Source organism: Cupressus sempervirens, chromosome 3, assembly GCF_028749045.1.
Source record: "Cupressus sempervirens isolate cs-2001-9-10 chromosome 3, ASM2874904v1, whole genome shotgun sequence".
NCBI classification, from domain to species: Eukaryota; Viridiplantae; Streptophyta; class Pinopsida; order Cupressales; family Cupressaceae; genus Cupressus; species Cupressus sempervirens.
In genome coordinates this window covers 880,453,887-880,481,124 of record NC_143120.1, presented here as the reverse complement: position 1 = coordinate 880,481,124, position 27,238 = coordinate 880,453,887, and the positions used below count along the sequence as shown (strand labels likewise).

At 35.4% G+C, this 27,238-nt stretch overlaps 1 protein-coding gene across 3 annotated transcripts in view; it reads right to left on the bottom strand.

The window, feature by feature from the left end:
• The window catches only part of LOC149569604 (HSP20-like chaperones superfamily protein), a 61,155-nt gene extending 36,439 nt beyond the window's left edge, over positions 1–24,716 (bottom strand). Inside the window, exons 1-2 of one of the 3 annotated variants that reach the window (XM_089822286.1) lie at positions 24,302–24,608; positions 23,995–24,210 (exon numbers count right to left, since the gene is read on the bottom strand). In XM_089822286.1, the coding sequence (XP_089678412.1) occupies positions 23,995–23,999 (5 nt within the window). In that variant the 5' untranslated portion in view covers positions 24,000–24,210; positions 24,302–24,608. Of the gene's footprint in view, positions 1–9,197; positions 9,275–23,994 lie in introns of all 3 variants that reach the window. The other 2 variants (XM_089822284.1, XM_089822285.1) reach the window with 2 other exon arrangements.
• Between the last annotated feature and the right edge of the window lie 2,522 nt (positions 24,717–27,238).

Sequence of the window (27,238 nt, the reverse complement as noted above, 5' to 3'; positions counted from 1 at the left end):
ATGACATAAATTCACACCTTCGAACTCACAAGTTTCGGCTCTGGCAATAAATTTCAATTTCACCACCTCAATGCAATTTATGTAAATACTATACTATGGTGCAGGAAGTACTAAATGCTCGGAAATTTTGCAAAAGAACATAGAGAGAAGAATCGAAGAATATAAGTTAAGGGCGCTTTCCCCACTAGGATCATAAGGCATAAATAGACATGTATCGGTCAAGATGGTATGACCTCCCACATGGGTTCAGTTAAATCAAGATGAACGCGGTATAAACATTGCAAGATTATTTTTAAAAATTCAAAAAGAAATATATATGCAAAACTATTAGCCTGATGCCACAAGGTGGTGAGTAATAAGGTTGATCAAGCAAAATTAAATAAAGACCATGCCCGTGCCAAAGAATACAATATAAAAGCAAGGTGCAAAAACATATATCCAATCATATCTTGGTATAAGAATATCACCTTCCATATATTCATGCTTGCCTGAGTCCTCTGATATGTAGGTATATATAAATATATATATGCATACATACATATATATATGCTAATGATTATTTTGCACACACACACATATGTGTGTGTGTGTACATACGTACATATTTCATACCCACACAAGTATGAGTATAGACGAGACATTTTTATACCAAGGTATGATGGCTTGCATAGAGAAAAAAAAACAATACATGATAAAGGTAATTTTCTTACTTAAGTTACTTCTAATGCTTCTTTTTAATTGTTTAACTAAATAGCTCATGGTAATCCCTGTACTTCCTTGATTATCTAGCCGTTCAAATCCTTGGTCTAGGTGGTTAAGTTCATATCTGTTATTTTGACGATGGATTTGGGTGTTCCCTTCCTAACTCTCATTTTGGAAATGCTTCTCCTTCGTCATCATGCTCCTGCAAAATAGATATGGTTCCCAGTAATAACATATTCCAAGATTTTTAAAAATAAAATACATCACATAGTCATTCTAAATTTCTATGATATTCATTCTTCGAATTCCATTGTAATGGCTCACTAGCATCCACATGATATCTCTTAACTAATAACCGCTATTCCATTTCACATGAATCAGTATATCTCAACAATTTTATCATTACAACCAATTCTACAAGAACTATTTTTCCAATGAAATTACCAAACCACTGATTTCACATGAAATTTTCCAACGGCTAGAATATTATTTTATGTAGCAAAAATTTGGGATGTAACGATTGGTGGAGAGGCCTCTTCAAATCCTTGACCTCTATTTCTTCCATCTGCAAATAGACTACGAGTGTGTCCATTGGGCCTTGAATTTGTAAAAAGAAATATACATTAGATTCCCTTATTGTTCCACACGACTTTGGGTACCCAACCATCACTTGAGAGCATGGATTGGAATAAAGAGAAGCATGATGCTGCAGAAATTGCAATTGGAGATTTTTGGTTCTACAACCACCTTTTGTTTCATGCAACAAGGTACTCATTATTATTTTGATTTCTTTATCTTGATTTTCTTGATTTCAAGAGTATGCCACATTGATTTTTTTATTTTTAAAATAATAAAGAAAAAATTGATTCTTATTTTGTTTAATTGATTTGTTTTAGGTCTCCTCACTTGCAAAATATGGAAGATGTTATTGTTTGTGGTGCAAGGTTCAAAGCTCCAAATTATGAGCTAAAAGGTCCTATTTTGACTTGAAAGGTGTTTGACATCAAAACCACAATTGTTGAGCAACATGAAGTATGGAGGAAGTGTTGCACCATCATAACTAATGGTTGTCCTAACACAAGAAGTAGAACATTGCTGAATTTGCTTGTCTCCTCATTAAGTAATTGTACAACTTGTACTTACGACTTTGTAAACTATATTCAATGTTTGATTTAGTGATTAAGTTTTTAAATTTTTATTTTACTATTTTTTTTCTTTTTCAAGTGGCACTATGTTTTTAAAGCCAGTTGTTGATGCTTTAGGAAAAACAAAAAAAAAAATCTTCAATGTCTTTGTAAGGTCTTGGAGGAAGTGTTGGAAGAGGTGGGTGAGGAGAATGTGGTGCAAGTAGTCACAAATAATGCAACAAATCATGCTGCTGCAAGTAGACTTCTTATGGAGAGGCACTCTACCTTGTTTTGGACCCCTTGTGTTGCTCATTGCCTTGACCAAGGTGATTGTGTAGGTAATTTTCCTTTTTTTGCTCATTTCCATTCCATTTCCTCATTTTGTTCATACTTGTTTATGTTCATTATCATTTTAAAAAGTAAAAATTAAAGCTTAATGTTTTGACTATCACAATGATTGTAGTTCATAAAGCCCATTGTTGTTCTCCTATAAATTGTTGATGGAGAGAAGCTTGCAATGGAATACATTTATTATTAGATTGTGGTGACTGATCAGGAAAGTACTATATATACTTCATAATTAGTGGAAATTTTTTTATTTTGGTACTATTCGCCATTCGTAGATTCGCCACTAAAGTTATAGCTAATTATGGCCGACATTTTATAACCCTAAAGCGGTTTAATACTTGTATAAAAGGGTTTAGGGTTGGGTATTTTTCATTATGTTGTGATGCGAAATTAGTTCTTGCGGCGGTATTGAGCTGTAAAGGATTACGGATTGTAATCAGGTTGTAATCACTGGATTGTAATAAGATCAGACTTGCTGTTTGGTGGACGTAGCCCAGGGATTGGGTGAACCACGTTAAATCTTGGTGCCTTGTGTTGATTTCTGTGTGATCTATTATTTTCTGTTATTGGTTATATTTGCATGTAGTTTTTATTTATGTCCGTGGTTTATCCTAACACTTATGAGTGCATAGATAGGGTGAAAGGGACCATTAGATCAATTTATTTTGAGAATTAGGATAGATATGATCCCCTGTGTCAGGTTCATTGATCGATGATGGCACAATCCGCTTCATAGGCCTATACATGCAGTTGCCCGGTACTTTAATCTAGCGTTTTAATTTAGTCCAAGATTTCAAGATCGATGAATAGGTGTCGAGTGGGCTATATGAAGTTATAGAGTAAATGTCTTCTAATCCATCAATTGGAGAACACAACTCATGAGATAGATATCTTTAGGAATTCACAAGGAGACTTCTTTTCATGAAACATATGCAAGAAAAATCTGCCACTAATGATGTCAAGTAAAATTCTATCCAAGGCATAATTTGAAATTTAAATCTTGAACTTTTCTATCCATAATTATGTCACCATTTTTCATTGATAAAATCAAAGTTATAGAATAGAATTTAATTTTTAATTTTTCTCATTTTAGATGCATGGTGGGAGATGGTTGTTACTCAAGTGCCAAAGTTACAAAATAATTGTAATTTGTCTCTTGAGCCAGCCATGTAGTGCTTCAAGATGTAAGTGCAATGGGAGCATGTTTGAGCATATACACTCAAAAAAGCACAACTAGTTGGCATCGGAAAGGTTGAATGATCCTATGTATGTTCATTATAGTCTTCGCCTCTATCACAGACTTATCTTGGACACTAACATATCTCCTATCACTTTAGAGTAGTGTTGTGAGGTCTTCATAACATTGCCCTCTTCAAATGGGGACCCTCTCATTTTTGTTCGTAGTAGTGAGGTTTTAGAAGTTGAGACGACAATTCAGAGCTTAGAAGTTGAGGAGTGGCTAGTGAGGTTTTAGAAGTTGAGACGACAATTCAGAGCTTAGAAATTGAGGAGTGGCTAAGTGATTAAATTGTTGGGATTGTAAGTGTAGATAGGAGCATCAAGGTTAAGGTTCACTGGGTCAAGTTGCAATTGTTGAGGTAAACTTACTAATTGCATGAATATTTTGGCTAGCCAAATAGTCTAAAATATGCTAAATGTCATGTTTTACATATAAGGGCTTTAAAATCCCTATTAAAATTTTCCATTCTTAAATATACAAAAACCTTATGAAAATCAAATTTTCTTTACAAAATTGCACTGTCCCTATAAAAATTGAATTTTCACTTCAAAATTATGCTTTTCCCTTGTCAAAACAAAAATTCCAATTAAAAATGGGTAGAAAACCTAGAAAGGGTGAATTTCCATTGCAAAAATGCACAAAGTCCCTGTGAATGGTGAATTTCCACTTGGGAAATTATAAATGTCCTTGAAGGAGTTAATCTTTCACTCTTGGAAAATAAGAATGAGTACAAACTAATTATTGGGACCATTAGTCTGTATAGGGATCAAATTTCCCCTCTCGGACATGGAAATAGTGATGAAGTGCAAAGAGTCCATAAGCAAATCAATTTTCTACTAGACCCATGCTTAGAATATTTTTGAACGTAAAGTGGAAAGTCCTTATGATTAATGAATCTCCACTTGTCCTTGTGCATATAGAATTTCCCCAATCCTTGAGAGGGTTTTTTTTTTCCCATCAAGCCTATTGTGAATGAATATAAATATCTAATCTTGGATTGGATTTGTCTCTACATGAATCAATTTTCCCCTTTGTGGAAATAGATGAGAAAAAAGAGAGTGCCAGAGGCATTTGAGTTTTACCTTTGAGGGAAAATAAGGAAATGATGAAAATTTTGTGGGGGATTTCAAGTGTCCATATTGCAAATCAATTTACCCCTTTGGAGGGATAATGAGAGCTAATGAAGATTAGAAACATGAAATGGCAGTAGTCCCTACACCAATCAATGTTCACTTAAATGTGCAAATCGATTTTCCCCCTTGGAGCAAATAAGATAAAATTTCGTGAAATGCGAGGGAAATGACTTAAAATTCAATATGCACAATGCCCAAGAAGAAAAACAACTATCCCACATTGGCCATGTTGCGAGGCATCGTGATCCAGAATCTAGGACAATTAAATCTAAGGAGAAAGTGTTTGCATTCCTAGGAGAAGACGTGGCAAGGGACACCTTCAAAATTCCCTATTATCCAAGGATGCAAATAAGGACTAAGGAAGAGGCACAATCCCAATTTGGAAAGAAACTTGTGGCTTACATGGACATCATCAATAAAAGTTGGACCAATTGAACCAAGAAGACACCATTCCAAGCTACCTAAGAAGCTTGTAAGTACATATTTTACAAATGGATATAGTCATATTGGTGCAGGAGCACCTAGGCAAACATCCAAGCACACCTTGGATGCAAGAAAAAGCAAAGGATCTATGGTATCCTTGAAGATTGATTGGAATGTATTGATGCCTATAATGGCAATATGTAATGAACAATTTAATATAAGCATGAAAAGTCCTAAAGATCATGATAAAGGATTTAGGCACAAAAATGATGTAAGGGTGGCCAATAGTGCCAACAAAGGATCTAGATTGGTTAGAGGGATCAAATAGGTCCTGGGGGAGTATTAAAATAAGTCCTAAGTGGTAGAAACCAATAAAGTATGAGTTAAAACATTTTAATAAGGTTTTAAATTCAAATTTAAAGTCCTGACGGCTATATTTTGAATTAGGAGGGAAAACTAGTATTTGAAAGTTTTAAACCTTGTTAATGATTCCAACCGAATGGAATATAGTTTGAGAAGTTGTATTTCGTCCTATATAGCCTGGTAAAGGCATAGGATCAGCAGATTGAAGGCATTGCACGGATTCCATCAGCATTGTACAGATTTCGCTGTTGGAATGCAACAAAAACTCCATTTTTTGAGCATTTTGCATTAGATCTTTTGTTTGGATTAGTTTCTCATTGTTGTTTTGATGTTTTGAATCCATTGGAATGATATGTAACCCTTTTTTGGGGCATTAAGGCAAGTAGAAGATCATTTAGCCAAAAGTGCTGATTGCAAGCAACTTTTGCAACAATTTGTGCAAGTTTTGGGCATTTAGAGAGCATTTGTTCATTCCATGGATGTAGGAACTTGATTCCCATGGAATGAACCTGTATTCTAACATAAATAAGCATTCTAACAATGATTGGGCAGGATTTTGCACGAATGGAGGCTTCTAATGGGTTTTTGGTGGCTGTAGGTGCATGAAATGCATGCCTAGAGTGTAGCAGCCAGAGATCTATCCATTGGAGAGGGGTATTTTATGGTAGATACCATCTACATATACCTTGGATATGGTTGATATTGGCTTGGAAGGTCACACATTGAGAAAGCCCTAGATTTAAGGGTTTGTAAGAGGCCAAATTGGGGGTTTCTTATTTGCAGAGGTTAGGGAGTCAAATTGATTTGATTTTCCTTTGATTGGGATCATTTTGGAGGACTTTTGAAAGCCTGAAGATTTGGGAGTACGGGCAGCATATACTTGCTTTGTAAAATCACCCTATTTTATGCCTTAAAAGGGTGCCAAGTTTGGGGATCTAGTTGTTGGTCCAAAACAACCTATACTGAGTTTTAAATATGTTGAAGAAGGCCGAAATGGGTATCTGAAAACCATTTTTTTTGAAGAGTCCTTTGGAAAAGTTTGGAGAAAACTTGAAATCTTTCTCGCTAGAAACCTAGTTGGGGGCAATTAGGCCTGCTAGGCAATTTTGTGGGATTTGAGTGCTAGGATTAGGTTGGGGGTCTGAAACCACTTGGAACCTCTTGAAACCATCTTAGATAGGCTAAAAACATCCACCATAGCCATTGGGAGGGTGTAGGAGTTGTAGAGTGGATAGTTGTTGTTTCGTGGGTTTGGGGAACATAGCCTTTCCTTGCACATTTTCACCTTTGTGAACTTGGTTGGGCCACATCACACTTGTCCGTTGCATCACATATGATCTTTAGGTTGAATAGGGTCATGGGAACACCATAGGCTGCCATGTTCGAGAGTTGTATGTTTTATTTCATAGAGGAGATTTCAGTAGGGATGGTGATGATTAATTAGGCCACGATAATTACTAACAACTTAGACATCCAATTGAGGAACTTGGAAATACTAAAAAATTCAATATGAATTCCTATGTGATTTACTTGTTTGCAAGGAACGTCCTATATCCAAGACTTCTATAAAAGGGTGTAGTGGGGAATGAGAACGAACAATTCAAAGTATATGATTGCCATTATGAGCTCCAACTTCATGAAAGGGCAAGTTAAAGAAGAGTCAATGATGCTTTTTCCATGTATATCACAGCTCACTACAAAGACGACTACATAGTAGATTATCTAAGGAGGCAATGGCATTGGTGGAGGAAGTATGGATTCTAATACGCTCAGATCCCTACTTTCGCTTACATAAGAATTAAGGGATTCACCTCAAAACCTTACCAACTTCCAAAATATCCTATGGATAGGATGGTGTTTCTTGAAGTGGTAAAACTACTAACAAAATTTGATCAAATTCAAAAAGAAACATAGATAGGGTATGCCTTCCTCTATCACATTAGGGAAAATGACTGTGACATGCCCTTCAACACAAGAAACAACAAAAAATTAATATAGAATTGCAATTTTATCAGGTTGGATGCATTAAGGAAAGGAGAGAGTTTGATCCATTCCATAAAATCCACACCTACAAGGAAAAATAATATAGACACAAGGTAGATATAGAGGATTAGTGGGCCAATCTAGTAGATGAATATGCAATAAGGAGGAACATGTGGTCAAGGATATTAGTGGATTTCATGAGGAAGTGTAGCATTTTCCCTATTCCTGATCAAGTCAAAGATGATGACAATCATATACATTTAAAATATGAGCACACGGAAAACAAACCCATTCAACCACCTAATTGGTCACAAGTCAAGTAACCTATGGAGTTAGATATCTTGGTGAAGGAGGTGGTGGATAGATTAAGAGCATGGGTGAATAGATAAACAGATTAAGAAGGCTAGGTATTACCTTCACATATGAGAGGATGTAGAATGAAGAATCCTCCCCTATTGATGATGGAAGGAGAATCAACATTCCAGGATTGAACAATACTGAAAAGAGACAAATTTCAAAGAAGGGGGAATAATGTGGCTGAGAAATCACAAACAATAAGCACGAGAACTATCAATGGGGATTCTAGGAGTAAAAGGTATAGGTCTACCACAAATCCTTTCATTGCCAATCCTTCATCAATAAGAAAAGTAGATATACAAGACAAGGAATGGAAATCAAAACAAGATGGAAACACAAAGATGATGCCTTAGGAAGGTCAAGGAGAATCTTACTTATCACAATTAGTACAACAAGGGACACATATATTGCTAGCATCTCCCACTATACAGTTGGTGTTTGATTTGGGGGATGATATGAGACAACTTCATCCTAACACACATGACATTGATGATGAGATCATTTCAAATTAACAAGGACTTATTGAGAAGGATCAGTTAGAGGATGACATGGAACTTGCCCATGATCCCTTACGCACATTATCTCTCTTCTTTGAAGCTTGACCTTGCTCATTATTGTTCAATCCTGAAATTTTGATTGTCCTCTTATATCCTTTAGAGAAAGACTCCTCATTATTGCATTTTTCATACATTAAGGTGACACCTTGCTTTCTCAAACTTTTTGTCCAACCATGCTCTTGATCTATCCATAACCTCTCTCATCAATATGTCCACCTTTGTAAGTTATTTTATTTTTGACCAAATAGGTGCTTGTGTTGACTTTTCTTTCTCATGCTCATATTGAGGATGTATATGATTCTCATCATCCTTAACTTGATCTAGAATGGGGAAGATGCCACATTTTATCATCAATTCCACTAACATTTTGGATCACAAAATCCTAATTGCATACTCATTGTAATGAACCTGGATTAATATGTTTTTCTCTATCAAAATATATTATGTATTAAGTTCAAATATTTACAAAAAAATTGATATAATCAATTTACTTCTTTAATGGTACTATTTTGAATTGTTTCAATTAAATGGCATACAAGTTGTAATAAATATTAAATCCAAAATCTCCAAGTCCCATATAAACATTCACGTTATAACTATACTATTATACACTAAACTTTCCATGTATATTAATCTTATTATTACCAATATTATCTATGTTCAATAAGTATCATTTGATTATTATAAACACCCTTTTGAAAGAAACCCTAATCAATTAATTATTATTAATTTTGACACTTACATATGATTACAAAAAACTTATTTAATAAACGTAATGCAATGCACTGAATTATACAAATAGGAAAAAGTTAAAACCAAGCTATAAAGTCACGACTTTACATACGTGACTATCCAACGATATATATATTATTAGGGTTAGGTCATAAGAAAGGGAAGCGGTAGAATACAATACATCAATCCAGCGATAAAGAAGGGAAATAATAATAACGTGCTACGTTTATACCTTGCTCGGCGCACGAAATATCTTTTAAGACCACTGGTCATGCAGCGTGTATCCACACTGTACCATGGACTGTCAACCTGCAAGTTTTCATCATCAGGTACGATGTCGAATCCTGATTAAATACTATTAAGTTACAAGCAAACATCAATATTGGATGTATTATGAATGATGGTAATGGTCACACGCATTATGAATTGGAGACTTGCACACCACATAAAACTTAATTATATATAAAAGTTTCTTTCATATGTCAACCTAAATCAATATGCATAGCATGAAATCAGATTAATATAAATATTTAAACATATGTTACTATATATATATATATACACACGTACACAATGGTAAATATTTCATATAGTAATAATGTAATTATGATAATAAAGAGATATTGTTACATTATATTTAACAATAATCTTAAGGATTACATTGAAATGTATTTCAAACTATAGCCCAGGAAGCCTTGCTCTCATTTGAGCTATGACATCTTCAGGTAGGGAGTTGGTGGAGGGAGAGGCGGAGTAAATTCGAGCACCTAACGATATCCTTCAGGGAGCCGCTTGTAGCTTGTTTCACGCACCCTCTGCACCATCAATCTACCGTCTCTAGATAGTCATAACTAGAAGAGAGAAGATTGCTTGGCATTATAGGGTGAAGCTTCCTAAGTAAATTAAATTAATTAAATTATAATGCTCAATTCCTCAACTTTGAATAACAATAAGGATACAAGGCGTGTTTAACTTGAATGACTTCCTAAGCTTATACTAAATTTTGATTACCAGGTCAAAGAATTAAAAAGGGGTCATTACAATTGGTATCAGAGCCTGATCCTGCCATCCTGAAAATATAGTAAATGACAAGAGGAGCAAAGATGAATGAGCAATTATCTAATGAAATTAGAAATGTTATGGAACAGACAAACCAAACCTTAGCAAAACAAATAGAAAGATCAAATCAAGCACTTCTTCAAGCCTTGCAAAATATGGGAAATTCCATAAACAATCTCAAAAACCATAATTCTGGTGGAAGAGACATAAGCTCAAACCATTCAGAAAATAATAGAGCTTCACCATCTCAAGTACCCAAACCCCCTTTCTTATCAAGGGAAGGCCCTCCAGGGGAAGAAGAAGGTCAAGCAACCAATACTACTATTAAAAATGCTAGGGCTTATGCCAATCTTGAACCAGAAATCAGGAAGTTAGTAACATTCAGGGAATTTTGTGAAGCCAACAGGCAAGAAAGTCATAGGAAAGAAAAAAGACATTAGAATCAAGATTTTAGAAGTAAAGTAAATAAAGTGACACTTCCAAATTTTGATGGATCGGAAAAATTTACAGCACGCGCATGGCTACAAAAATTGAATACTATTTTACCCTTAGTCCAATGACGGAAGAAGATGCACTTCAATTCACAATCCTGCACTTAGAAGGTACTACACATGATTGGTGGCATCATGGCCTTGTCACCCAAGGACACCAAAATATTACTTCCTATGAAGAATTTTCTCAAAAACTCATTAAGAGATTTGATAGGAAGCATCCTCAAGAAAACTTTAAGAAATTAACTCAATTAAGGCAGCAAGGGACAGTGGAAGATTATATTAAAGAATTCCAAAGAATCTTTGTCCAAGTCACCAGAGTAGATGATGAACACTTTACCTACTTGTTCATAGAAGGATTAAAAGATTCATTAAAAGGCCTAGTAAGTGCCTTAAAACCTTCATCCTTAAATGACGCTTTTGAAATTGCATTAAGATTGGAAATTTCAAACACAAGCAACAAATCATGGAATAAGCCTACCATTAAAAATCACAAAAAAGATAAATCCTACAAAAAGTTCATTCCGACAAAGGAACGAGAAGAACTAAAGAAGAAGAATTTATGCTTTAAATGCCAAGAGCCATGGGAGCCAAGCCATAACTGTAAAAGAAACACTTGTAGAAATTGTGGAATAGACTGGGCGCCTGGACATAGATGTGGAAAGAAAGGCCGCATCCAAAGAATGGAAAATGATGATGAGGAAGAAAGGGTGAGCAAAAAGGCAAAATGTGACAAAAGCAATGAAGAAGAAATAGAAGGAGAAGAATACGGAGTAATAGCCACTATGACTCAACCCTCCAAAAATAGGGTCTTAAGAATTAGATGCACCCTTAATGGACAAAAAGTCATTGCACTGGTGGATAGTGGAGCATCCCATAACTACATTAATGAAAGACTGGTTAATAGAATGAAATTAAAAACTGAGAAGTTCAAAGGTTTTACTGCTGTTCAAGCCACAGGATCATTGGTACGTTGCACAAAAGTGATTCCACAACAAGAAATCACTTTAGGAAGAAAGCACACCATCAGAGAAGACCTCCATGTGGTTCCACTAGACTCGGATATAATTTTGGGCAGTCCATGGATATTTTCTCTGGGATGTTTTAGTTCGACCTTCCAAACCTAAAAATCCATTTTGAGCACAATGGGGAAGAAATAACATTGGAAGGAATACCTGATGATTCCACGAAACTGGTTTCATGCAAAAGAATAGAAAGAATACTACAATATGATCAAGGAGAATGGATTGCACAATGTTTAGTATTAAATAAATCAACTCCACAGGAATCCGTCATCCATGTTGACATTGAGCCTATCATTAAGAAACATCAAAGAGTGTTTGAAGAGATTCCCCCAGGATTACCTCCCAAAAGAGGATTTGAACACATTATAGAATTGGAAAAGGATTCTAAACCAGTAATCACCACCCCTTACCGGCATCCTCAAAAGTATAAGGATGAAATTGAAAAGACCATTAAAGAACTCCTAGCAATGGGGCACATACAACCTAGCTCCAGCCCCTTTGCATCACCAGTAGTACTTGTGAAAAAGAAAGACGGGACAATGAGGATGTGTATAGATTATCGAGCCCCAAATAAGAAGACTATAAAAATTCGCTATCCCATTCCTAGGGTGGATGAACTCATAGATGAACTTCATGGAGCAGTATATTTTTCTAAAATTGATTTACGTTCAGGATACCATCAAATTAGAATGAGGAAGGAGGATGTTCCCAAGATGGCATTTAGATGTCATTACGGGCATTTTGAGTTTCTAGTTCTACCCTTTGGCCTAACTAATGCTCCAGCCACCTTCCAATCATGTATGAATCACATATTCCGAAAACAACTCAGGAAATTCCTTCTCATTTTCTTTGATGACCTTCTTATCTATAGCAAATCATGGGCAAAACATCTCCAACACATTGATGAAGTCTCGAGTATATTGGAATCTGAATCCCTATTTGCAAAAGCATCAAAGTGTGAATTTGGATTAGAAGAAATTCTATATCTCGGTCATAAAATCAGTGCCAAAGGTGTAAGCATGGATGAGGAAAAGATTAAAGCAATAAGGGAATGGCCAAAACCCAAAACTCTAACTCAACTCAGAGGGTTCTTGGGCCTATGCAGCTACTATAGACGGTTTGTGAAGAATTTTTCAAAATTAGCATTTCCTTTAACAGACATGACAAAAAAAGGAAACTTTGGATGGAATGAAGCAGCACAAGAGGCTTTTGAAGAATTAAAAGCAAGAATGAGTTCGTGCCCAGTCTTAGCTGTCCCTGATTTTACACAACCTTTTGAATTACAATGTGATGCTTCTGGTGAAGGAATTGGGGCTGTGCTTATGCAAAACATATATGATCAATCAATGTCATTGCCTCTTTTGACAACATCCTATGCAGTCCCCTCCTTGCAGTGAGCATGCATTGTGTATGGGAAATGTGTCATTAACTCTTTTAAAGCTCGCCTTTTCATGGAGTTAAAGCTCAGGATGATAGTCATATACCTTGGATTGTCTTTTCTTATTCTCCACTTCACCCTACGTATAAGACCTGGATACTGGATGTTCCTTGATAATAAGTAAATCATGTAGGAGTTCATATAGATTGTCTCTGTGCTTTCTCGGTTCCTTAACTAAATGTCCAAGTTATCACATATTATTCTAGCCCAATTAATCATCATTGTTCCTGTTGAGACCTCGTCTATAAAATAAAACATCCATTTTTCAAATAAAGCACCTTGGAGTGTTCTTATAACCCTGTTTAGCATCAAAATCATGTCACTATATTCATCTTTAAAATCCATATAAGCTTTTTGGGCAACATGGAGTGACATCTTCTTGGTTCATTGATCAACCCTTGTTGATGATGTCCATACAAGCTTAGGTTTCCTCTCAAACTTGGATTGTGCCTCATAGTCTGTATTTTCATCCTTGGATAATAAAGAATTCCAAAGTTTTCCCTTGCTACCTCCTCCCCTAGGAATTCAAGCACTCTTTCTTTAAAATTAACTGTCCTAAATTGTGGATTGTAATATTTGCACACTCCACCATAAGTTCATTGCAATGGATGGCTGGTAGGAACCCAGCTGCATTATGAATACCATTCCTCGTGACATTAACTACCATAGGAGAATGCAATTGGTCCTTAGTTTCAAACATTCTCCACTCCATCTTCCTTATGTTGAAGTGTTAAAGATTGGTGTCACCAACTTTCTTCCGCTTGGAAGAGATCTGAGACTCAGGATAGTAACCTTCCATCAGCCTCTTCATCTGTATCTTCACAGTTGCTGCTCCTTTATTCTCAGTCATGATCTTATTTGGAAACTCAAAGTTAGCATGGTAATAAGAAAATTAATATTGAAAACTAACTTTAGATCCCCATTCCCTTGGTTTCATTATTAACTTGGACCTCTAAACCTTAAAAAATCAAGCGCTCAAGGTTGCAAGTCAAATCTAGAACCAAATGCAAGAGTTTGAATTTCTGAGGACAAGGCTGAAAAAACTAAGTCTGGAGACTTGTCCAAAGACAAGTATAAAGACACTAGCATTTAAGAGAACAGAATTACTCCCTTGCCACCATAAACTTAGAAGAACCAGAATGCCTGAAGTCATGTAACCTGAAAAAAAATTGAGGACACACATCCGAAACCAAAGTCTGAGGACAAAGTTCTGCAGATATGAAGTGATCAGGGTGATAAAACATTGAAAAACATGACTTAGACCTACAAGCAAAAATCAAACTTTTTTCTGGATACACCAATTTCTCATTTTCTGAAGGCATCCCCAGCAGTCAGCCTACCTGGTTATTTCTTTCCTTAAAATCGAAGGGTTTCCTTGTTTGAAAAAAATGTTTCCCTTAAAGGTTTTAAAAATGTCGTGCCTTCTAAAAATTTCTCAGATTTAAGTCTGCAAATCATAAACTTACAGGGTCTTAATTGCTTGGGTTTTGTCTCAGACCTGGGTCTGAATCTGATTTTGTTTTTCAAATACTCGTCACATGCTTCTTGGAACCTCTGGTTTTTATTTGCAAATCACAGCACAGATCTGCAGTTCAAACTAGGTATTCGGTAGCCTTTTGATACTTGTTTTTGACCTTCTTATAATTTCATATGTCCTGATAAAATAAAAAAATGAATCAGACTTCAGCTTCAAGGTCTGAATCATCCTCCTTCTAGCATTTTCAAAATTCAGATTGCTTCTTTAATGGTGGCCGCCCCTATGGTAGTTGTGGTTGGACTGTGGTGTGCACAACTTTTGGTCTACTTTCAGCCTTCCTCAAGTCAAGGACTGCCAATCTTCATGACCGCCCAGCTCCCTTTTGTCATATTTTGACTTTAAACTTTGTCAACTCCTTGTATTCTATTTTATTGTTTCTGCTAGGAGGTCTTTTAGAGTAGTTTCCACTTTGCATTGTACTCACACAGCCAATGTGGGATAGAAGTTTTTTTGCCTCTTAAAGTTGTGGAATTCGTGCAAGTTGAATTTCAATAATTTCTCTTAAAATTTCATTGAATTTCAGTTTATGGCCTCAATAGGTAAGTTCGAAGGCCTCAAGCATAATATCAGCCAACATTAAATTTATTTTCCAAGTCCATCAAATGCGAATTTGACCCATACCATGACCTATTCAGAACTCTTCATTTTCAGCTTGGTGGGAATTTGATGTGAGTAGACACTAATTAATCCCTGCAAAGTTTCGACTTCTTTAGAATTTCCCCTCTAGTGGAAAATCCCCTCACATCACCACAGACATTTTTGCCTTCGAATTTACCTTCCTTAGCTTGTGGAAACTCGACCAGCACAGGAACTAGTCATCCCCTTTTAGCATTTCATCCATACTGTTTATTTGTTTCCAAAGGGAATTTCAAACCACATAGGGACTTGAGAGATCCCTCAAATTAGTTTAATTCCAGTCCATTAACTCTCAAATAGGGAAGATTGATCCATTCAAGGACTAATCCTTGTCACAACTTAGCAGAAATTTGAACTGTTCAAGGACAAATCAGATTCCCACACTTCATTCTCTCATTCACCCACATTACTCCTAAAGGGGGATATAATAATTCCTTAGGGACAAAAGGAACTCTCATGAATAATGAAAATCGATATATACAAGGACTAATCTTTGTCACAGCTTAGCCAAGTCCAAAGGAAATTCGACCCGTGCAAGGACAAATTAGATACCTACTCTTTATTCTCTCATTCACTCACATTACTCCTCAAGGTGAAAAATGACCTCCTTGGGGACAAAAGAAAATCTCATGGGTACAAGGACAATTTATGATTCTAAATCTTCAAGTGGAAAACATGGCCTTTCAAGGACAGTGTAAAAATTCCACAAGGATATGGTCAAATGGAAACTTCCTATCCATGGGAACTTTCCTCATTTAAGTGACATTTTTTTGCAAATTTCATAAAGTTTTGACACCCTTAATCCTAAAAGATGGAAATGAAAGGGTTATGTTGGCTTCTAATTCTCATTTGTGGTTTGTAATTGATGGTTTTGAAGATTTTGATGCCAATACTATTATTGCTACTGCTGATCTCATTGGCCTTAGCTCTATTTTTGAGTCAACTAATGCCGAAGAAGAATAATATTAATGAATTTTTAATCCATTAGTTGAACTTGAAACAATGATACTTGAACTTGTTGTTATGATTTAATTTTGATGTTTTGAGTCTTTTATGTTGAACTTGAAATATATGATGGTATGATCACGATGCATGATGCTAGGATTCCAAGTTTTAAAGTTCATGGTTTTTTTTGCTTTAAATCATATGATTTTATGACACTATGTGACATTCTAATTTTAATTGATGTTTCTAGGCTTCATAAATATGTATATATATGATTTTTACATGTTTTTGTATGAATGAACCCAAAAAGATCCAAACCCCTTTTCAAAATTTGTCCTAGTGGTGAACTAGTCCTTCGACCTGAACTCAAACTAGTAACTTAGCATTTTGAAATTAGAAATTCACTTTTCATAGGGACTTTGCTCATTTTTGGAGTGGAAAGTCATCATTCACAGGGACAGGGTTCATTTTCGGCATGGAGAATTGATTTTCACAAGAATTTTGAACATTTTAAGTGAGCAAAATCAATTTCCATAAGGATTGTGAAGTCCTTTTGTCATTAACAAGTCATTATAACATATTTCAGACCAATTCACTAGCCAAAATATTCCAATACTTAGAAATGTTCTTTCAAACTGTCACAACTTGACCCTAAGGATCCTAAGCCTATTCTCTTGTTTGCATTTGGAATTTTGACAACTTAAATGCTTAACTTTTTGATCTCTGAGACAACACATCAACTGCCAAAACCCTACAACTACAAGTGTAAAGAAGGGGTCCCCATTTGCAATGGGGTGATGTGAAGACCTCAAATAGGTCCTGAAAGGAAAAATTAAAGAGACACATCCACAAGTAGATCTTAGTATTCAACATGTTTTTCTAAGCTTTTTAGCCATGGTGAAAGAACAACACAAGGACATGTATATAGGCATACAAAATGGTCATACTAGTATCTATCCTATGTGTTTGCATGTACAAAGCAACTTCAAAAAAAAATATTACCAAAAAATCATGAATAAGCATAATTAAGAAGGAATTGCGACCATTGGCAATTCTTTCCCTAAAATGATCATGGTTAACAATTGTCAACTGATTTTTCCTTGTTGAAATGTTTTTGAATCGGATTTAACTAGGACTAAATCATTCCCAAAACAGTTCTAGATTTTATGTGCATTCTTATCAGTTTTTGATTGACACAACTTACAACCGGCCAATCTAGAGATAGGTAGGGTCTTTATCTAATTTAAAACAAATGATTTATTCAAAAAGCTGCAAAAACCCTAACATGTTAGAAATAAACTTGTTTCCAACCCATCCTCAATCAGACAAATAAATGGAACATCTCTGGTACTCAGGGACACGATTGAGTTTTGTAGGGGACAACAAACCATCTCTAGGACAGCCAGGGATGTCTGAGACATTCCCGAACCATCTTAGAGATGACCAACGGTCCCTAGAAAAAGCCAATGCCATTTTGTAAAATAAAATACCCAACTTCAAAATAATATATTCACTAGTCTATGGTTATATGAAGGCTTAAGTCGGAACATGTGTATCATATAGAATAATGTATTTGATATCCTATGATTACTTTCTTGGTCATTCATGGCATTCACTATAATTATTCATCTTTCCTATAAATAAAGTTATCTTTTGATGCTTGGTATAGCATGATTAGTTTACAGAGAAGATATCATTCTGTTTTGAAAAGCTCATGGCAACTTCAATCTGTTTTCACTTTTTAGTCTACATCTCTGAATTGTAAATATTAATCATAAATATTAAATGGTACAAATATTTTGGTTGATAAAAATTATTGTGATTCCTATTAATGTCTAGAATTAGAGGGAAAAACAGAAATCTCAGAATTAGGGGCAGCAGCATACTATCTTTGTTTTACTTTTGAGTCTTTGATGCTTTTGACATTATTACTGAAGCAATGATATATGATATGAACTTTCTAATATGTTGGAACTTGCAGCCTTTGGGTATTTTGATCTTCATTATTCCTGCATATTGGCAGTGATTCCAGATTCAATGAATTATATTTAAGTTTTTACTTTTGAGTCTTTGATACTTTTGACATTATTACTGAAGCAATGATATATGGTATGAACTTTCCAATTTGTTGAAACTTGCAGCCTTTGGGCATTTTGATCTTCATTATTCATGCATATCAACAGTGATTCCAGACTCAATGAATTATATCTATGAGTATGAATGTATGAAATTGAATTTCGAACTCTCATTTCAAATTTCAACTCAATTGTTATGTATAATGTATATGTTTATGATGAATGATTTTAGATTTAAGAATGTTAACATATGAATATATTTGAAATTACAAATTTCCCTATATAGATTAAATTTTCACCACTTTTTATATAGCTGCCCCCCTTTGCCGACTCCTTCGTCCCTTAAAATGGCAAAAATTAATTTCCCCATCCCCTCAACTCCCCATGATGGGCACTGAGGGTAGTGCAGGGTTTATATGTAGAGCCTAGTGGGAGAAAAGTACTATGAAAATTTGATTTGTATTAATCTCTTATTACAAGTTGTAGAGGCACCAACCCCTTATTCAATGTATGAGCACCAGCACACTAGAAGTGCCAACCCCTCATCCACTTAGAGAAACTGACACCTCTTTCAAATTTACACCTAATCAATGTTGCTTCTATAACAGATGATGGATAACTTTTTTCTCCACAATTTTTGCTACGAATCTTGCTTCAAAGTGCTATAATCTCTTTCACAAATCTTCTATAATCTATTCTACAAATCTGCCATGAATTGATTATGAGTTTGCCACAAGGTGACCGCAACCTCCTCAAAATCTTCTACAAAATCCTCATATCCTTCTCTTCAAGTCGGAAATTATTGTCTTATATAATGCTTTCTCTAGACCTGGTGTATGTATTTGATCTATCTATTTTTTCACTTACACACACCTCCAACTCTCATACAGTGATCATTTTGTATCTACATGTCTTAGGAAAGGATACAACTCTTCATAGAAGATGCATTACTTTACAAGAGAGGCTTCCTTCTTTTTACTAATTGCTTCCCTTCTGGAAACATTTAATACAACCGATGATATTTTATTATGATTAATACCTTTCAATAAAACGATTGCTCCTCTTCACAAATAGAAATTAAATCAAACTCAAATTAGATCGCAGCTATTCACTTTATTAATCACTGCACTTTTGTGAATGAGACAAGATGAATAAGTCAAATTTGTCTTCTTGAAGGAACACTGATTTGTACTATGAAGTCAGTGAAAATAAACATTGCTTAATAAAGTGTAGTCACTGTTTTGTAATTATCAAATATAAAAATTACTTTTCATAACAAATTCAGATATTTTCAACAATGACATCACTACCTACTAATCCATTTCTTCTTTCTAACAGTGATTGCTGCTGTTTATGAATGGTAACTAATCCACCTATATTTATCACTGCCTCTCATTAGTAATTTAAAGCCTTAGCAATATTAGTTGATCTTTTTAAAAATGTTTTGACATCAAAAGACAATATTAAAATATTTCAATATGGTCATGGTCCATAAATGGGCTAAACATGCATTTCTTCTTTAAAATTGGATGCAGGGGCTGAGATCTGGCTCAATGGGCATGAGCTTCTTGTGATAGGAACGAGGTCCAATTCACCCACACCTATGTATTAACAAAAGTCATGTCGTGCCAGCACCACCAGTCATCAAATTTATCAGATTTCCACAATCCATTTGAATTCAATTCATTAGCTTCTGCCGTTGATTGATATGTATTTTTAGCATCAACATTTCGGGGATCACATCATGATGAGGGATCATGGACTATGATCTGAAACAATGATGCTAAAAATACATAAACAATCACCAATCATGTTAGAAAGTTTACATAGCACACTGTAGGTTATAGGGGGCTACCCAATTCTTGCAATTGAAAACAAACAATTGAAAGCAAACTTTTTTAAAAATAAATCTGGTTTAAATCTAATTTGAATCGAAGAGAGCTCAAAGGAGAAAGTAATTAATAATCATAGTAACATGGGGACGCGTCCCCCCCCTTTTTGCCCGACGTCTCGGAGACTTCAACGCACCGGAGACTTGGGGACTCCGTCTCCCCGTCCCCAGCGGTGCCACTAGATTCCACCACCTCCACCGAGGATGGGGGACATCCTACTATTCACTATTTGCAAATTCAACTATTTATGTTTAATGTTCGATGTTCCAATTCAATGCAATGTTTCAAGTATTCACTCTTTTACATCTTTACATCCTATATTGCAATACATATTTTCATAACTAACATTTTTAAATACCATATGCATAGATATATACACCCCTCTTGCCCCCTACCACCGTCCCCCCACCGTCCCCCCGCCGTCCCCAAATTAAGGCCCCTTTGTCCCCCCGTCCTAGAAACTTGTCCCCCCGTTTCGCCGTCCCCCCGTCCCCCAAGGTGGTGTAACTATGTTAATAATTGGCCATCAAGGAGATAAGAAAATCTAGATGTGAAGCCATCCAAAATCTGATTTTAATTTTCATTTGAGGCTGAGCTTTACATCAAGCATAAGGCTCTAGATACAAGTGAAGTTTGATGGTGACATTTGGCAACATCTTGTTAACTATAGGGGATCATTGAGGTGGCAAGTGTTTGCATTCTGCACCGCCTAGCTTTTCACACTCAAAAATGCTCTCCAAAGATCCTTGTGATGCATGATGGAATTAGATGGGAACTTTGGATAACCATTCTGTATTAAACCTTGGGCCTGGGTTTTCACTATAGTAGTCCAGATGGCTAATGTAAAGATTTCAGAGTCTTTGAGAAGGAGATGGGGCGACATTTTAACACCCTCTAATAAGACAGTGGAAAACAAAGGGAAAAGGCAAATTTGAAATTTACTGAACTATAAACCTTGGGTCCAAACAGTGCTCAAGTTAAACAAAGCTGAAAAATGAGAAACTTAGTAATGTGAAGCTAAGTTGAATGCAAAGTCAAGATACAATCAGATTAAACCAAGGTTCAAGACTAGAAAAAACATAAATCTGGACTTGCAACAGATTTCAATTTCACAAATAAAGAAACCCAGGTAAAGTCATGAGATACTAGATGTGTAAGGCAAACAAATTAGAATCTAAAACCAGCTCAGATCCAAAAGAGCACCTTAGACAAAACATAAGAAAGGGAAGGATTTTCCTATGAGGCCAAAAACCGGGGGCAATCTTTATTTGAACCTAGATAATTCTTTGTGAAATCCAAAATTAAGGAAAAACAGGGAAACAATCAATGTTCCACAAAAATCCAGGATGGAGGGATGAGGGGGATGGATTTCAGGGATGGGGGGGAAAGGGCCTAAGTTCAGGGATTTTACTTGAAAAACTGGATATGAAAAGATCTACAAGAATTACATTTCAAATGAAACTTTGGCAAAATAGTAAAATAGCAAAACTGCAAATACTAAATACTAAGGTATAAGATTTCCATTTTAATTAGAAAATACTTAATGCTAAATAATATTTTAAAAATGATGTTATTGTTGAAAATATCATAAAGATAACTACAATGAGTACGTGATAAAAAAGAACAAGATGTCATAATACAGTGAAAGGAATCCTCCACTCATTCCCAAACTCCTCATCACTGCAACTACTAGACTCGTAGTCAAGATTCGCTAAATTAACACCAACCAGCCTTGCATCTAAAATTGTGGCATCTTCATCAATCTTTGATGGCTCCTCTGGCTCTACATCCCATCGTGTTGCTGGACTCTCTTTGTATACAAGTGTCTTAAGATCAATGGGACACAAAGTACTATGAATGGAGCTATAGGTAGACTGATTCCTCTGAGCAGCGGAAGAATAGAAACCTAAGATTGAAAACAACATAGGTTCAACCCTAAACCCCCCCACGCCCCAAAAAAAACCCTTTTGAGACATCTGGGGACAGGAGATTCCTAGATGTCCTAAAGACACCTAGCCGTCTCCACCATCTCCAAACGTCCTCGTGGTGGTGGCAGGAAAGCAGGGGACGTCCCATCCACATCCGTACATCTCAAAGACATCCCCATCTAGGAAAAATGGGGGTCAAGGGGGCCAGGGTGGGGGCGCAACATGTCCCATGTTTCACTCAAAATAATAAAACAGGATGTAACACCTAGTTTTTAATTTAAACAAACTTCTCCTAGATAAAATAAATGAAGAGGTCAAATGAAACTAGAAAAATCACCAAGCCAACCTGACAAAAAGTAACTTGGAAATTTGAAAAAAAATTTATTTGAATTTTGGGTACTTGGGAAATAAACCAGAACAAAGAAATAAACTATATAGCAGCAATTTCTGGAAGAGATTGTGTTAGAGTTTTTTATGTCAACATTTCGGATCACACTCTGTGATCCATCATCAGGACAAAAGAGAGCTAAAGGATGAGTAAGAATAGATTCTAACACAAAAAACTCTAACACAATCTCTTCCAGAAATTGCTGCTATACATGATGGATTGTGGAGAATTGATATGTTTAATAAACTATAGCCAACTCAATGAAAACAAGTCAAAACTAGGTTAATATTGGAAAATTAAAAACATGATATAAACAAGGGAACCCCAGATTCTAGAATCTAAATTGAATTAGGGCTGGACACAATTGAAGTGGACGTTATGTTAATTTGAAACACCTTGAATTTTCATTCAAAAACATGGTTTAGATCTCTTCCAATGTACAGAGAGATGACAATAGTGGGTTTATTGTTAGTAAAGCTGAGATAATTCCTAATGCAATAGATGTGATCCGATGGTCACTAGGGACATCTGAATTCTGAGAACTAGTGCAACTGGCTGCTGACAAATGGTCTGCAACAAGCTTTGAAGTTAGGCATTAGATTAAGGCATGGTTCGGTTTGTGGTTAAGCCTTGTGCTTGTCAAATTCAAAAATAAACCCTCATAATACACCACCCACATGGGCAAATTTTTAGAACTGTAACAATAGAATAAGTCACAGAGATCTCCTTTATTCCCATCTTCAGATTTCATCCTGTCAACTGATTCATCTTAACAAAAGCAACATAACATGCACAGGGCATACTTGAATTTCACTCCTACTACAACTGCGCAAATCGACAGTTTTTAAGGTCCCAGTCAACCTCTGTTGATTTAGCCCACCTGAAGCTAGCGAGGTTATTTTTAATTTTATTTTAACTTTTTCCCATTTACCTTTTGTGTTGTCCGAATTTTAAACCCCTGAATTTAGACCTCTGACCAAGTTTGGAAGTATACCCAACCTTACAATCCACGCGCACAGTTAGTACTCAAATAAATCTTAACTTGTAACCCACTTTATTGAGGACTGGGGAGGGGAGCAGAGAGGAACGTATTAATTATACATTGCATTTCCAGAAGAATTCAACCTTGGTGACTTCTACAAGACTGTACTGTTTAAACCATAGTCCACTATTTCCTATCTCTTGAACTCAATAAGGACATACGATCCAGAGAAACTAAGAGGGGCGTCGTCAATTATTTTAGCCTCATGTTTTCTTTAATCTAGTTTATTTGATAAGCTCCAACCAGATAATTTATGTCAAAGTTACAAATAAAACTAATTTCACTAGCCTACCACTATCCTAGTATGTTATGTCTAAAAACACCAAACCGCATTATAATCCTAGATCAATGGAAAAAACACCCATAAAAGACTCAAAAGAGGGCTGCAAATTTTGAAGCACTGGACTACTGCATAAACATGAGATCAATGGAGGCTGCCAAAGTCAACAAACTCTTATTAACAAGTACAAAATAACTGAAACTTTCAAAGACTATTAAACGTAATTTTCGCAGAGACCACTACAACAACTGATCATTACGAAAGGCAAAATGCAATCAGAGCAAAGTGGGTACCTCATTGTGGCACAGAAGAATGTTTTTTTTTTTCCCGTTTCAAAAGAATCTACAACTGCCTTCTCTCAACCAAAGTTTACTACACTCTTTTGCAGCTGTTTCCCAGGAATCTTTTTGCAAGCAGAGACACGCAGGGTACGGTATCTGAAAAAGGCACGGGGGATTGAAGTGTGCCTAAACTTTATTTCTTGTTGTCGTCAGGCCATTATTCCATTTCTATGTAAAACAAGAGGTTGATGATTGGGGGATGTTTACCTTACTGATAACAACATAGGATCATACAAAGTGGTTAGAATGTTGTACTTACAGAATGTTGTTCTATGCATATTTCCCCTAAGGACACCTCTGCTTTGTCGGTACTTAATGTGCATTTGAATCATTGTTCCATGTACTTTGGCTTTGGACAAATACTACTGCTTTGCTCCCTACAAGTTCCTCTTTCCTCGTTCCTACTTCCTAGGCCTATTAAGGGCAACTTTTCAAGATCCTCTTTCCTAGGCCCGCCTAAAACAGGGCTCCTCTTTCCTAGGCCCATTAAGGGCCGTATTAAGTAATATTATAACAGATTTGAAAGAGCAATGGTGGTGAACAGTCGGATACCACACACTGCATGTGTTTAGAACATCGAAGCTAGTACAACCTATCTATAGGAGCCATGGCTCACATTTCCACACAGGGATAAAGTGATTTTACACCGCTTTTTAAGGGAAGCTTTAGATGTCTCCTTATGAAACAAGAGCTAGAGTCCCCCTTAATGGAATAAATAATTGGGATTGAGAAATATGTGCATCAATCAACAATATAATAGTTTTGTGATTTTTATGAATTATAACAAGGACGCAAAGCGTTAAAGTTCTTGCCTTAGTATAGTTTTTGCTTATGACATGTAGCAGTTTAGATAGTGTTTTATACATTGGATATGCAATAGGATAAAGCAAACTATGCAATTTTTATTGTATTTCAATAATAATTTACATTAGCAAAACATGTACTCAATTATGCTATGCAACTTGATAGAGAAAAACTATGTCTTATAGCATATCAATGTATACACATTATTTCATTATACATATATGACACAGAGAGTGTACTTGGGTATGAAACTCATGCGTATACATTGTTTGATTGCACACCTTTCTTTGTATTGACTAGTGTCTTTTGTAACTACCATTAATTATAGCTTGATATGTCATTATAGCTATCCATGATACCTGCAAATTTCATTTCGTGCATGTTAGTATATTGTGATTATGTCTCATAATAAGTTGATTTTAATATTTTAAATAAATGCTAATTAGTGACTAGTCATGTTTACCTTTTGTTCTGAGAAATTGTTCAATCTCCATTTGTCACAACATGATTGATGGCATTGTTCTGGTTTAATGTGAATTGACCTTTGACGATGAAATCTCGAAGGATAAAAATGAACTTTGATTTGTCTTGTCTGTAGTCCTCAACTTTTGTGTCTTTTAGGCTTGGTAGTAGTCGTTCAACAATGCAGTTGTCTATTGAAGACTGGATAATTTGTTTGTTTTCAGTTGTGATGATAGTCTTTAGGTATAATGAATATACATATGGAACCTCTTGATTGCATCTATTGCAATGCGTTGTTTTGTCTTCTAACATTCCATAATTCTCAAATTTTAAGTTGCATTGGGAACAAAATGCATGAAATGGATTTGTGAATGCGTTGGCTACTTTGAGAACTCCATCAACCTGCAAGATATGTTTCGATATTAATTTAGCTTGTGTAAGAATTAATTAATAGTTGAAGTGTTGAATTATCTGAGTTTGCTTACCTGTAGTATTGTTTGTAGCAATGCATTCAAGGCATCCAATGTTCTCTTGTCTTTTAGTGTACAGATGTATATAGCAACCCTTGTGCGAAATGTTCTATCCATGTCATTTCGTCAAACAATGTTTCTAAACAACATTGCAGGAGTCTCACCTCGTTGTAATTGGATTGCTATTTGCATGGATTCTTCTTGGAATGCAGAGTTGATTTGTAGCTAGTAATTGACAAAACAATTTTATCTTCTACTTTTAGAACTCTATACTTAATAGAAACATGACTACTATACATGTTGCATAAAAAGAAGTATTTAGTGTGTTTTTTACCTATACTTTGTCATCATCATTATTTTCGTCTTTTATGTCAACAACATATTGGGAGCCAGTCTGTCGTCCTGCAACTACTAATGCACCTATTGTACCAATGGCATAGGTACTTGTGCTTGTGAGTAGATGTTTGATTGTGGAGCTTGGTATGAATTTGTATTCTTGGCAAAGTCGCGGTATAGTTTCAATTGTTCTTGAATCTTGGAGCTTCAAGATGCAATTTGAATCTCCATAGTCAAAGGTTGTTTTGTGTCCTAGTTGAAATCATGACACTATAATGGATGCTCCTGGAACTATCTTGTGTTTGTACTCTTGTACTAAGTTCCCTGTCACATTCAAAGTTATTATCATTTCTCCTTTAGAGTCTGTCAAGTCTACACGTAGCACCTCTCATGTTTTGTTTTCTCTATACAGTGTTGTTGTATATACGACAAGTATGTCTCCTTCAAAAATGTTTCCTGATTTTCTTGCATTCAAGTCTTCAATTGATATTGCATTGGGGTTTCCTAGTTTTGACCTGCACAAAGTATTATGGTGTTAGTCTAGTATTGTAGTGGTTTGATATTTAACATTTCTTCAAATACTAGAAATTCATGTATTGATTTGGTATTTTTCATGTTGGAATTCATGTTATTGGAAATGAGAAAAGCTCAGTACCTTTTTGTTGTTTGCTCTTGCTTGACATGTGTTCCCTTTCCTATTCTTTTGCTTCCTTCCATTATTGTGCTACACAAAAATGTAGAACATTGAAATATATACTATTATATTAGAGTTATTATCTTTGATACATAAAACTCTTAGGTGTAAGATGTATTTGCATTCTTGTATGTGTTCTTCTATTTAATTTTGTGTTTGGTTGTCTATGTATTAGAAATCTAGAGTGGAGTATGGAACCTTATGAATGTAGCAAGGTGATCAGTCCAGTATGCTTCTGCTTTGTAACAACAACATATATTACTTGAGTTTGTCTAGATGTGATCAATTGATGAATTGTATACATTTTGTGTTTTTTTTGTGATGTAATTCATTTTGTGGTATTGCATATATTTTTGAAGATTTTCTTTCTTAGCATTTCTTGTTGACATATCAATATTGAAATCACCTACAATGTATAGATTAGTCATTG